The sequence below is a fragment of the Bicyclus anynana genome, chromosome 26 (genome assembly GCF_947172395.1).
Source record: "Bicyclus anynana chromosome 26, ilBicAnyn1.1, whole genome shotgun sequence".
Classification (NCBI taxonomy): domain Eukaryota; kingdom Metazoa; phylum Arthropoda; class Insecta; order Lepidoptera; family Nymphalidae; genus Bicyclus; species Bicyclus anynana.
In genome coordinates this window covers 4,514,806-4,528,301 of record NC_069108.1, presented here as the reverse complement: position 1 = coordinate 4,528,301, position 13,496 = coordinate 4,514,806, and the positions used below count along the sequence as shown (strand labels likewise).

The 13,496-nt window shown below is 36.8% G+C and overlaps 1 protein-coding gene across 3 annotated transcripts in view; it reads right to left on the bottom strand.

Moving 5' to 3' along the window:
- LOC112049369 (protein tramtrack, alpha isoform) overlaps positions 1 to 13,496 on the bottom strand; it is a 99,617-nt gene that overhangs the window by 19,960 nt on the left and 66,161 nt on the right. For all 3 annotated transcript variants that reach the window (XM_052889477.1, XM_052889476.1, XM_024087226.2), the window contains 5 exons: positions 9,239 to 9,350; positions 5,606 to 5,759; positions 5,039 to 5,141; positions 4,264 to 4,596; positions 1,767 to 1,842 (listed from right to left, as the gene is read on the bottom strand). In XM_052889477.1, the coding sequence (XP_052745437.1) occupies positions 1,767 to 1,842; positions 4,264 to 4,596; positions 5,039 to 5,141; positions 5,606 to 5,759; positions 9,239 to 9,350 (778 nt within the window). The remainder of the gene's footprint in view (positions 1 to 1,766; positions 1,843 to 4,263; positions 4,597 to 5,038; positions 5,142 to 5,605; positions 5,760 to 9,238; positions 9,351 to 13,496) is intronic.

The following is a 13,496-nucleotide window of genomic DNA, read 5'->3' as shown; positions in this document are numbered from 1 at the left end:
ATCATGATTATATAATGATTTATTTATTTTGCTATCATCCGCGAAAAGTCGACGAACCCATGCGACAACGTCACCCAGGTCCGACAAAATACTCTCTACGTACGTTTCACCACGAAACCGGAGCATCCTCAGGAGATGTTTGCTTTACTACAACGTGCAATTGCAAAGTAAAGTAAACATCTCCTGAGGATGCTCCGGTACGTACGTACGTACGTAGAGAGTATTTTGTCGGACCTGGGTGACGTTTTCGCATGGGTTCGTCGACTTTTCGCGGATGATAGCAAAATAAATAAATCATTATATAATAATAAATTCATTTCATTATATTAAAAAAATATAACTACTAACTATACCCATTTGAATTCATTCAAATCCAATAAAAAAGAATAAAAAAGGGGTTATTAATTTTAACAATAAAAAAAAAAGACCAGAGCTTGTAGCCTAGTGACACGTCGATTCACTTTCTACAAACGCTAACACTTCGAAAACTAGAAAAATGTATAGGAATGATATAGATCTAATATATAAAATTCTCGTGTCGCGGTGTTCGAACTTGAACTCCTCCGAAACGGCTCGACCGATTTTGATGAAATTTTTTGTGCATATTCAGTAGGTCTGAGAATCGGCCAACATCTATTTTTCAAACCCCTAAATCCTAGGATAGGGTAGCGGTAGGGTAGGGGTAGGGTAGGGGTAGGGTAGGGTAGGGGTAGGGTAGGGTAGTGGTAGGGTAGGTTTATGGTATAGGGATAGGGTAGGGTAGGGTAGGGGTAGAGTAGAGGTAGGGTAGGGGTAGGAGTATGGTAGTGTAAGGTAGGGATAGGGAAGAAGTGCAAATAAATAAATTAATAAGTCAAAGCGAAGCTTGAGCGAGTCCGCTAGTAATATATAAAATACAGATCTATTCCTGTATATTATTTCTGTATTTTATATACAGGAAGAAATTTTTTTTAGTGCGGATATTTTTATATTTTGTACATAAACAAAATTTAATGATCACGTATTTTTTCTTTTTTTTTTTAACTCAAAAATAACAAAATTATCGTTAGCTAAAGTTATTTACTTTTGAACAGAATTTTAGGGTCACCCTATTGTGCGTTTATTTTATTTTCGTTTGATACCTAAAGGACGTCACCAGATCACTTTTAAGCTGAATATATCTTGTTTAGTAATAATATGTACATTATTTTGTTATTTTAGAGACATAAATTAAAAAAAAAAATTACATAAAATGTATCGAACTGTTTGTAGATTTATATTCTATTAATGATACAGAACCACGAAAAAAAATATCCGCACTAAAGACCGAATCACCCTGTATATACAGATAATATATAAAATACAGAAATAATAAATAATATACAGATCGGATCGAGAACATGATCACATGACCTGTCGATAGCGAATAGAGTTAGCGTTTGTAGAAAGTACGTACCACTTGGCTACTTTGTATTTACATTTCTGCGACAAAAAATTGTCTATGTTGTACATAAACATTTAATTTATATGTCGAGTCTCCCCTCAGAATGAGACGGGTTAGGCCAATAGTCCACCACGCTGGCCCTGCAGGTTTCCTCACGATGTTTTCCTTCACCGTTTGAGACACGTGATATTTAATTTCATAAAATGCAAAACTGAAAAGTTGTAGCTGCATGCCCCGGTCCGGATTCGAACCTACGCCGGATTCGAAGGCAGAAGTCATATCCACTGTGCTATCACGGCTATCAAGGGGGAATGCCCAATAAATATCACTTCAAAAAGCTCACCTGTCACAAATATCCCTCTTAATAGGACTAGACAATTTCTCCTTGGTGGGTAATTTGATCAGCGGAGGGGGGCCTCCTGGAAACAAAAATATAGTTCATCATATTATAGGACTCAAAAGTGATTATTAATATAAAAAAACTAATGTTGAACAAAGGTTATGATTCACAACACTTGTCAGGACAACTTAATTAACAAATCAAACTATAACCCAAATAAGATCCTAGAATGGCAGAGAATGACCTTGAGTGGAGTCACGTACTTGTGAACGATGTGCGTAGGGTTCAAGGTACCTTTGACTGTCAACAAACACTCCCCTTTTCCACTCAAGTCACTCTCTCCGCCTATCCCAAGTAACCCATAAAGAATTACACAACAAGAGATGTGGACGGCTCGAACGCCACGAGCACACTGAAGCCAACACGAGATCGAGCGACGTCATATCCGTCACAGACTACTATTTCCAACACTAAACGGCGATAACAATCATTTTCATACTATTATAACAGCCTTTTCAGAGGTTAGCCCAGACAAAAATTTTAATAAAGTTTTTATTTGAAATTTTTGTCTGTCAACACTTTTGGTAAACTACCCTCCTCCCAACTCGTATCAATAACGAGGTTATTAAAAGTAGTTTCTAATCAGCTGTTTTTTTTTCTCTTGCAGTGTAAAACAGTTATTAAGTAATGTGCTACAAATTGCGTGGTACATAATCTATACTATAGACATAGCTGGGCACCGTTAGTCAAATAGTTAACTTCGTTAATCGTTAATCCGCTACAAAAAAAGTTAGCTTCGTTAAACGTTAAAGCGTTACATTCCGGAAGAATTAACGCAAGTTAACGTTAATCGTTAATCCGTTAATATGACTGGTTAATATTGCATTTTTTTATCATTGTGTGACATTGGAAATTTACCACTGGAAAAATAAAGGTGGGCACTGGGGAAAAGTGCCATAATTTGTTTTTAGTTGATTTTATCAATAATTTTAACATAAATACAGTAATTTGTTGATTTATTTGAAAAAAAATCTTTCATAATTTCTTACTTGTCTAAACCACGTCGCGCGGTAAATAGTAGGCATTGGATTAACGATTAACGGAAGTTAATATGCAGAAGAAGTTAACATTTTGATTAACGGATTAACTTTTAAGTTAACTTTTAAAAACGTTAACGGCGGGTCCGTTATTAACTTCCGTTAATCAAAATGTTAACTTCGTTAATTAACGATTAACGAATTAACGAGTTAATGCCCAGCTATGACTATAGACTGTCTTGATGAGTACTGTTTACCAACAAAGAAATTAGAAATGAAGTTAGTAAACGCATATCATTTCATAACTTATTTATTTTAAATTATGTATGATTTGTTTATAAAATGTTATATAAAATATATTGATCATATCTAACTGCTCTAGGCATATTAATCAAATTTATTTTCATTAATTTATGAATAACTAGTGATTTATACTATCATTTTTAAATTGTTTGTTGGTAAACAGTACTCATCAATAAAGGCTGTTCTGACGCTCGGAATTTTTTATTATCTGGTAATCCAGTTAGCTACCAGAATCAAGAATTTTAGTAAATATAAAAGTTGAGCGCCTCATCAAGATGAAGATACTCATGGAAGATTAACTTTATAGTAATAAATATGTGATCCCCGGATCCTGGGTAAGCTAGAAGTTGATGACTGTTTTTTATGCCATTCAAATACACAAACCAGCATTTTTGGGGAGCTCTTTACACGACGAAAACGATAACAAAACAATGAAACATCGATTCTATGACAGTTTTTATAAACGCGTTAGATCGTTGATCTTATACTTTCACAGCGGGCGATGGAACGAGCTATGTTAGGAGTATCTCTGCGTGATCGAATCCGAAATGAGGAGATCCGCAGAACCAGTCACCGACATAGCTCAACGAGTCGCGAAGCTCAAATACATTCAAAGAGCCGACGTTGGGATTCCAAGGTGCTGGAATGACGGCCTCCGTGGCGCAGTGGTTTGCGCGGTGGATTTACAAAACGGAGGTCCTGGGTTCGATCCCCGGCTGGGCAGATTCAGATTTTCTTAATTTGTCCAGGTCTGGCTGGTGGGAGGCTTCAGCCGTGGCTAGTTACCACGTACGTAGCGTTCCGTTACGATGTCGTGTAGAAACCGAAAAGGGTGTGGATTTTCATCCTCATCCTAACAAGTTAGCCCGCTTCCATCTTAGACTGCATCATCACTTACTATCAGGTGAGATTGTACAGTGCTGGCCGACCCCCCACCAGGTGGACTGACGACATCAAGTGAGTCGCAGACATTCGCTGTATGCAGGCGGCTCAGTATCGTGATGTTTGGAAGTCCCTACAAAAGGCCTATGTCCTGCAGTGGACGTCCATCGGCTGATATGATGATGATGATGATACTTTGACAGAAGGGACGGGTAACATCTAGCGAGGCAGCTCCTTATGTAATTTGTCTGAGGGTGGTAAAGACTCATAAGACTCACCATTGACATTAAACTTCTCCGCAACCGGTTCGCGATAGTCCATGTCTTTGACCTCCCGCTCCGGCGAGCTGCAATCTGATCCGTTGTCCGGAAGGATCTTACTCGGCGACGTCTCTACATTCTTGACGTTCGTCTTGACGTCCTGCGTCCTGTCTGGCGTTTTGACGTTCACCGCTTTGACGCTCGGCGGCCTGACGTCCTGCGGCTTGACGTCGGGCGTTTTGACGTCTGCCTTGGCGTCGGTGAGCCTGTCTGTTTTGTTGGCTTCATGTTTTTGTGTGTCGTTTGTCTTGTCTTGCTGCGTTCTCTCGTGAGGCGTCGTCGTGACTGCGCCTGTAAAGGAAAAGTCCGAATATGAGCCCACTTTTCAGAAAAATATTTATTTATTCTTTTACAAGTTAGCCCTTGACTACAATCTCACCTGATGTTAAGTGATGATGCAGTCTAAGATGGAAGAGGGCTAACTTGTTAGGTGGAGGATAAAAATCCACACGACATCGTACCGGAATGCTAAATCGCTTGGCGATACGTCTTTGTCGTGGACCATTTAAACACCCAATTAAACACAGATGAAAATCCACACCCGAAAGGGGTGTCGATTTTCATCCATCTCCCAAACAAGTTAGCCCGCTTCCTTCTTTGATTGCATTATCACTTTCAATCAGGCGAGATTGTAGTCAAGGGCTAACTTGAATTAAAAAAAAAATTAAAAAAAAAAAATTAAAAAAAAAAATTAAAAAAAAAAAAATTAAAAAAAAATTAAAAAAAAATGTACCTGTAGCACAGTCAGGCGGTTCATCCTTGTTGTTCCATCGTATATCCGTGAGGCCCTTTATTCGCAACTCCTCGGCCGTCTTCAGCAGACCGGCCAGTTGGGACTGAAAAATAATACATCATTGTCTGCCTTATTTTTTTTTTTTTTTGGAGTTTCGTCGTCATCAACGCATATTCGGCTCACTGCTGAGCTCGAGTATGCCAATAGTCCACCACACTGGCCCAATGCGGATGGCAGACTTCACACACGCAGAGAATTTTTCCTTCACCGTTTGAGACACGTGATATTTAATTTCTTAAAATGCACACAACTGAAAAGTTGGAGGTGCATGCCCCGGATCGGATTCGAACCCACACCCCCCCGGAATCGGAGGCAGAGGTCATATCCACTGGGCTATCACTGACTCGGATCGCGACATAACAACGTTGCGGCGCCGCACCGCTATGTGTGCCCGGTGATACGGTGAAATCTTTGCTAAGCGGCGACGCAACGCATCGTGTGCCCCCGCTCTGAGGGTGTATAATTCTAATGCCAGATCTTAAGAGTATAAATAAATAAATAACCCACGTGATGCACGTTCATCTCGCCGGTGTACATGTAGTCGAGCAGCGCGCGCAGGTGCCGCGGCTCGGCGCCGTCGATGACCAGCACCGGCTCGCCGAGCGCGTCGTGCGCGCCGAGCAGCGCGCCGAGCAGCTCCGAGCACGCCGCGAGCACCACCCTGTCACACACAGTACATACAAACACCTGCTTTGTATGATTGTATATCTTATTTTAATTTATTTTATTTATTTAGAAAGGAAAACTTACAGCTAAATACAAAGATAATAAAAGTAACAACATAGAAAACAGATTATAGCCAATTACAAGTTTCCGCAAATAAATTTTACATATTAGATAGCAAGCTCGCAAGGAAAACATACTTCAATAAAACATAATGCAATATAAAAAAAGAGATAATGATAATAATAATAGAGATAAATTAAAAGAAAAGTCGAAAGAGAAAACAAAAACAACAAAACCAAATTGATAAGTAAACAAGCTAGCTTAACATAAACTTAAAGTGTGTGGCCAGTGATTTACGGGCAGTGGTAGCCGAGGTACAGAAGAGGTCAATTTCCTGGTCAGTCAATCTCAATTTATTAAAAGAAAGACATGACCGAGGTATATAAGAATTGTTTCTAAATTTAGTATGCGCAGATGCCTTAAACAAAATTGAATGTGATCGAGGATGAGTAAATCTTCTTCGAAAGTGTCAAAAAAATACCAAAGGAAATGGTCCAAAATTGTATGGAGCCCAGGATCAGTGTACCCTGGTGGAAATAAAAAAAAATATTTTTATTAACTATTTTTGATTATACAAATCTACGAATTTACTTTAATTCTTTCGAAATAATATTCATTTTCTCCTAAGAAATGCAACACTATTATGGGTAATAATGGCGGATTGATGACGTTTTCAACGCAGTAGTCGGTTTGACATTTATATTTATATTTATATTGACATTTATATTAACATTAATTAATTCGAACTTTGTTTGTATTTGTAAATTAATTTGTAAGATCTGTTTTAACTTTTGCACGCCAACTATGCCAGGATATGTGTTTAAATAGAATATAAAACACCTATGTAAACGTACCATATTCTGGCGAAATAAAAAAAATTGATTGATTGATTGACGTTTGCTGTCAATTATCTTGTCATAGTTGCTTTAAGGACGCCATCTTGTTATAACTCAAAAACTTGGGTTTTAATTTTATTTATTTCTTATTATTTTGTTAGATTTATTCACTTATTTAAATTTAAAAAAAATCTTTGTATTTTTTAAATTTTAATGATACGGGGTATAAGAATGGACCTGAAATGGACCATCTCCTTTATCAAAATCCCACAAAAATGGCCGGATGACGGTGTATAGTTTATCTTTTTTTACCTTTCCTCTTGTTTATTTATAATTTTATCGACGCCACGTTGTTTGCGGGTGGAAATAATCAAATGCGCTGAATGTAAACACAAGTTAAGATAATATTAACGATGTATTCGTAAGCAGCGCCTGTGTATGTATGTATGTATCTACACATGTTATAACCAAATCGTATGAGATAAATAAATAATTTACTCTTAAAAGCGACAAAACACTAAGATATACAGAATGATATATTTTTTTTATTCTTTACAAGTTAGCCCTTGACTACAATCTCACCTGATGGTAAGTGATGATGCAATCTTAGATGGAAGCGGGCTAACTTGTTAGGAGGAGGATGAAAATCCACACCCCTTTCGGTTTCTACACGGCATCGTACCGGAACGCTAAATCGCTTGGCGGTACGACTTTGCCGGTAGGGTGGTAACTAGCCACGGCCGAAGCCTCCCACCAGCCAGACCTGGACAAATTAAGAATATCTCAATCCCCCAGCCGGGGATCGAACCCAGGACCTCCATTTTGTAAATCGACCGCGCATACCACTGCGCCACGGAGGCCGTCAAAATATTATTTTAATATAAATATTTTTATTATCTTCAGAATCCAATTGTTAAAAATCCAAAATAGGAAAGATGTTACAGGAAGTCTACAGCTAATTAAGAAGATGATGAAGATTGTAATGATAAGTACTAGATTTGGCCTTGCAATAAAAACCTTCAAAACATCATCCTGTAGATCACAAATAAACGACGCCTTAATGAAAGCATTATCATATAATAATCACGTTAATTGCAAAACTCCGATACAACTCTGCAATCAAACTTTTTTTGGAATCGACGCCGATTATAATATTTTCCACATAACGTCGCGCACTTATCTGCCTATTTGCATTTTATTTCGAAAATATATTATCTAAAATTCCACCTGTTTTAACGCTTTTATTTATTGTAGGCGATAAAGGAAAAAATATATTTATTTGAAACATCGCAAAACCATTCAGCGGAGGTGTAAATCCGGTGTCAACTCGTGTTCGCGATCGTTTTTGTAATTTGAATATGTGAGAGGCGTAATGTAGAACATCCTGTATTAAATCCATTACATTGATCACTGACGAGTCGATCGTTAATCAAGTGACATGTTTTAACATATGTATATTTAAATACATATATAAGAAAAGAAGGTAGTCCATTTAGACGATGGGCCGATGACATTAAAGCCGTGGCAGGTGGTACATGGACAAGAACTGCACAGGATAGAGAAAAATGGAGAAAGTTGGAGGAGGCCTTTGCCAACAGTGGCATACAGACAGACAGAAGATATTGATGCAAAACAAATAATTAAGTGTGTAATAGAGTGTAAGGAATTAAATATAATATTTATGTTAAACATGTCAATAATAGAATACTTAAGATAGATAATAATTTTAACTGCTTTTGTACTATATATATACTAGTGGACCCGCTCAACCTTCGCTTTAACTTATGTTCATTCCTACCCCTACCCTTACTCTAACCCTATACTTCTACCTGTTAACATTTACAGTGATAATTGTATCAATGACTTCCACATTATCTGTGACATGGTAATCGTTTCCTTCCATATTTTGTGCCCGTAGAAAATATACTTCTGATAAAAAATCGAATCAGTCAGCAAAAACTGTTGGACTGTTTCGAGTTTTTTGATGAGCTTGAAACATGCATCCTCACAGATATCATGATCCAAACTCCATAGTTGCCTTCCGTATTTACCTATGGCGCTACTATATGAGCATACAGCTCAGCAGCAGGAGATATGAAATTATGTACATGCACAAGCATATAATCGCTATTCGCTTATCGCAAATACGCATAATCTATTAGTCGGTAATCTTATTTGGCAATTGTACAGGTTTAATACTTTATCGGTTATCTAATATTATTTAATGTCACCTCCCGGTATAATCCTATTATATAAGTTTGTTATGAACTGTCTCGTTGGGCCATAAATGTCTATAGATATAAAGATGTCCAGCACACCGGGACCGGGTAAACGGCTACTGCTATTTATTATACTATAATGGATCTCATCTCATTAGATAGTCAACAACAATATACATGTTAAACAACAGCGGCGCTACCTATCCGCCCTGAACGACTCCCCGAAAATATTCTTCTGCTTCATCGTGTAGATACTTGTACGGTTATAACACTCGTATGTAGGTCCAGTTCTAAGTCTAACTTTAAGCCATGTAGATAAAGTCATCAACGATATACATGTGAAACAAAAGTGGCCCCACCTGTGCGCCCTGAGCGACACCCCGCGTATGTTCTGCGGCTCCACCGTGTCCTTGTTGGGCACTTGCGTCGCGAAGCTCGGCGAGCAGTATAGCGTCACGTCGCAGAAGCGTTCTGGAATTATACAAAAAAACATAGTTATTCTACATTCATATATTCTATGTATACAGATAACTGAAGTGTTTCAGACAAATAAATACAACATTTTTTTTTATAAATAAGTACTGTATATTTTTTAAAATGCATTAAGTGGAAAAAACTGTTGATTTAAAATCTATATTCTTTACTTTTATAAAGAGGTTAGGTTGGAATGAATGAATGAATGAAATATGCTTTATTGTACACCAAAAAATAATAAAAATAACAAGCAAGAAATTAACTTAAATCTAATGCACAATGCGTGGTCTTATCGCTAATGAGCGATCTCTTCCAGACAACTAATCATAAAAGAAAAAATAAAAACAAAGAATAATCGACGGTTCAGTTAGTGTTATTGTAGGGGATAATATCTAGATCTCCTGTCCGATTTTGAAAATTCTTTTACCACTAGAAAGCCACTAATTGTGAGTGTAATAGGCTATATTTTATCCGCGTATCACACGGGAACGGGAACTACACGAGTGAATTCGTCGCCTAGTAGACAATAAATTACGTTTTTAAAAATCACAATCTAATGAAACAGCAGATCACTGACGAAACATAATCGCTCCGAATAATAAAAAGCTGCCGATTATCAAGAGGAATTTTCGAAACGGCGATATTTACATGAAAATAAAGAAAAAAACACAGCTAGGTATTTCGAAATCCAAAACGTTTTTAGAACACACGTGCAAACGCGGCACCGAAACTAGTATTCTATTTTTGGATCTTTCCGAACGTGTTTTTTGAGTCGGCACGTTTTTTTATAAATTCAACGTTTATGATATTTTAATTTGTTTTACAATATGTCATAAAACTGTGACGACATTACCGTCTGTGTATGTATATTTATATCATACGTGTATATATAACTTTTCAGTTGTGTGCATTTTAAGAAAATTAATATCAAGTGGTTCAAACGGAGAAGGAAAATCACCTGCATACCAGAGAATTTTCTTAATTTTCTGCGTGTGTGAACTCTGCCAATCCGCATTGGGTCAGCGTGGTGGACTATTGGTCTAACCCCTCTCATTCTTAGAGGAGACTCGAGCTCAGCAGTGTGCCGAATATGGGTTGATAAAGATTATATACTTAATAATATATAGAGGTAAAGTTTGTGGTATTGTAGGGCGTAATCTCTGGATCTACTGAACCGATTTTTCGTCCTTTTTCGCCCTTTTAATACGTAATCGCATTATAGTCTTTTTAACTTTATTTTTTTTTAATATTATATTATTATAAATATTATAAAGCTGAAGAGTTTGTTTGTTTGATTGAACACGCTAATCTCAGGAACTACTGGTCCCATTTGAAAAATTCTTTCAGTGTTATATAGTCCACTTATCGAGGAAGGCTATAGGCTATATATATTATCCCCATATTCCTACGGGAACGGAAACCACGCGGGTGAAACCGCACGGCGTCAGCTAGTTATGATATAAGTGCGGTAAGTCGAAAATTACAGCCGAGGCGATATTACAGCTCGAAACACAGTTTTTGACGGCCTCCGTGGCGCAGTGGTATGAGCGGTGGATTTACAAAACGGGTCCTGGGTTCGATCCCCAGCTGGGCAGATTGAGATTTTCTTAATTGGTCCAGATCTGGCTGGTGGGAGGCTTCGGCCGTGGCTAGTTACCAACCTACCGGCAAAAACGTACCGCCAAGCGATTTAGCGTTCCGGTACGATGCCGTGTAGAAACCGAAAGGGTTGTGGATTTTCATCCTCCTCCTAACAAGTTAGCCCGCTTCCATCTAAGACTACATCATCACTTACCATCAGGTGAGATTGTAGTTAAGGGCTAACTTGTAAATAATAATAAAAAAAAAACAAAGCCGAGAGCTTTAGTAAAAAAGCAGAGGCTGTAATTATCAAAGCGCACGTATATCATACGACGTTTTATAGCACATTTTCGAGGAAACACACTTTCTGAAAATGAATTCGCATCTTCGCCGGCTTTCCTTAAGATGACGTTTTGATACGGTTGTCATTTTTGCACAGATAGCGAAGTGCACACACCAGCGTTTTTTTTTAGGCAAATGCACCAAAAACAGTCAACATTACCCATAAAGTAAATTAATATTTTTGTGTTTCTGTTAATTATAAATAGTTGTCATTTATTGTCAAAATTATTAAAATGAAAGAATTAAATGTTTATTTATTATATTTTATCTCACAAAGTTAATTTTATTCATAAAATATTGAGCACTTTTCTGACATAAAAACTCTCCGCTAAAATTTAAAAAGTACCGTTAATTTTTAGACGGATGATAAAGGTTCTATATTACATTACGGCTCATGTGCATTTTACATTACAATACGGCACATGTGCGTAATGAGATACATTACGATATTGAAATTGGTGATATAAGAGATACTTTACGAGTAAATGTGTTATAAACAAGTATATAATTTGGCTTAAACAATATGATATACTCGTATATACATATTTGTAATGTGCCCGGCAAGAACTTTATGATTGATGATTAATCATTATGAAATGATTATCTCTGTTTAAATTTTTATAAAATCTATATGGCCTATGTCACCCGGGCTGTTATTACGAATCTTTTGACACCCCATTCATTAAAATCGGTTCAGTAATTCATACATAGACTGCCAAAATCATTACCGCCGTAGTCGGGTCAAAAAGCGAAGTAACTAGCGATTTATACCCTCATTCTTTATGAGCCGTGATAGCCCAGTGGATATGACCTCTGCCTCCAATTCCGGAGGTTGTGGGTTCGAATCCGGTCCGGGGCACGCACCTCAAACTTTTCAGTTGTGTGCATTTTAAGAAATTAAATCACGTGTCTCAAACGATGAAGGAAAACATCGTGAGGAAACCTGCATACCAGAGAATTATCTTAATTCTCTGCGTGTGTGTAGTCTGCCAATCCGCATTGGGTCAACGTGGTGGACTATTAGCTTAACACCTCTAACTGAGAAGAGACTCGTGCTCAACAGTGAGCTGAAATTGAAACTATTTCTAGATCATATTAATTGATTATGAAACACGGCTAAAACTCACGTGATATTACGTCGGAGTATGCCCGACTAGTTTCGAACCCATACGGGGCCCTTAGTCATGAGCTGGTTCTTGCATCGCGTGAATAACACTCACGATAGTTTAAATTCTAAAATATTTCTAGATCAGTATAATTAATTAAAAAAAAAAAACGGAAATTATAGGGAAGTCAGGAGCTAAAGCTTGTCAAGTTGTTATATCGATATGATAATTATTATGTATGTATACTATATATCATAGGCTTTGCCAATGTTAAACGGTTTTTTGTGAATATCATTTCAACGAAAAAAAATATAAAAATGCAAATTTATAGGTAGGCAATATAAAAATTTAAATATTTTGAATTCCGCAAATTTTAATGGTCGAACGAAGCGTTTTAATAATAGAGGTTACCATTTTGTAAATTGACTATCATATTGAATGAGATCTTTATAAATTGGTGACATTTTTCAAAATGTTGTAAATACAAATATAAACAAGTGTTCCTTGTACATTATGATAATTATGTACATGATTTGATGTTTTACATGTATTGTATATATTAATATTATAAAGTTTTTGAGTTTAAGATAAGATAAATAAGATAAATATACTCTATTTGCACACCACAAAGACAAAAACAAGTGAAATAAAAAACAAATTAAGAAGAGATCAGCATACAAAAGGCGGCCTTATCGCTAAGTAGCGATTTCTTCCAGGCAACCTTCGGTTTAGGAAAACTTAAGAAACTAAAGAACATCAGCAGGTGGCGTAAAACAAAAATAACCATAGTATTAGTAATACACATACATACAAATAATTTACATCCTAATATATAAACAATATTACACAAATACCTACAATAATGAATAAAATACATATCAAAATATATAGTTTGTGAGGTTATAGGGGTAATCTATGGATCTACTGGAGCGATTTTGAAAATTCTTTCACCAAAAGAAAGCCACTGTATATGCGAGTGTCAAATGCTATATTTTATACCATGGGAACAAGAACTACGCGGGTGAAACAGCAAGGCGTCGATTAGACCATAGTATGTGCGAAAATCCCAATTTTTCGTTTTTTTTTCTTTAATATTTGCTACGTCTTTGAAATA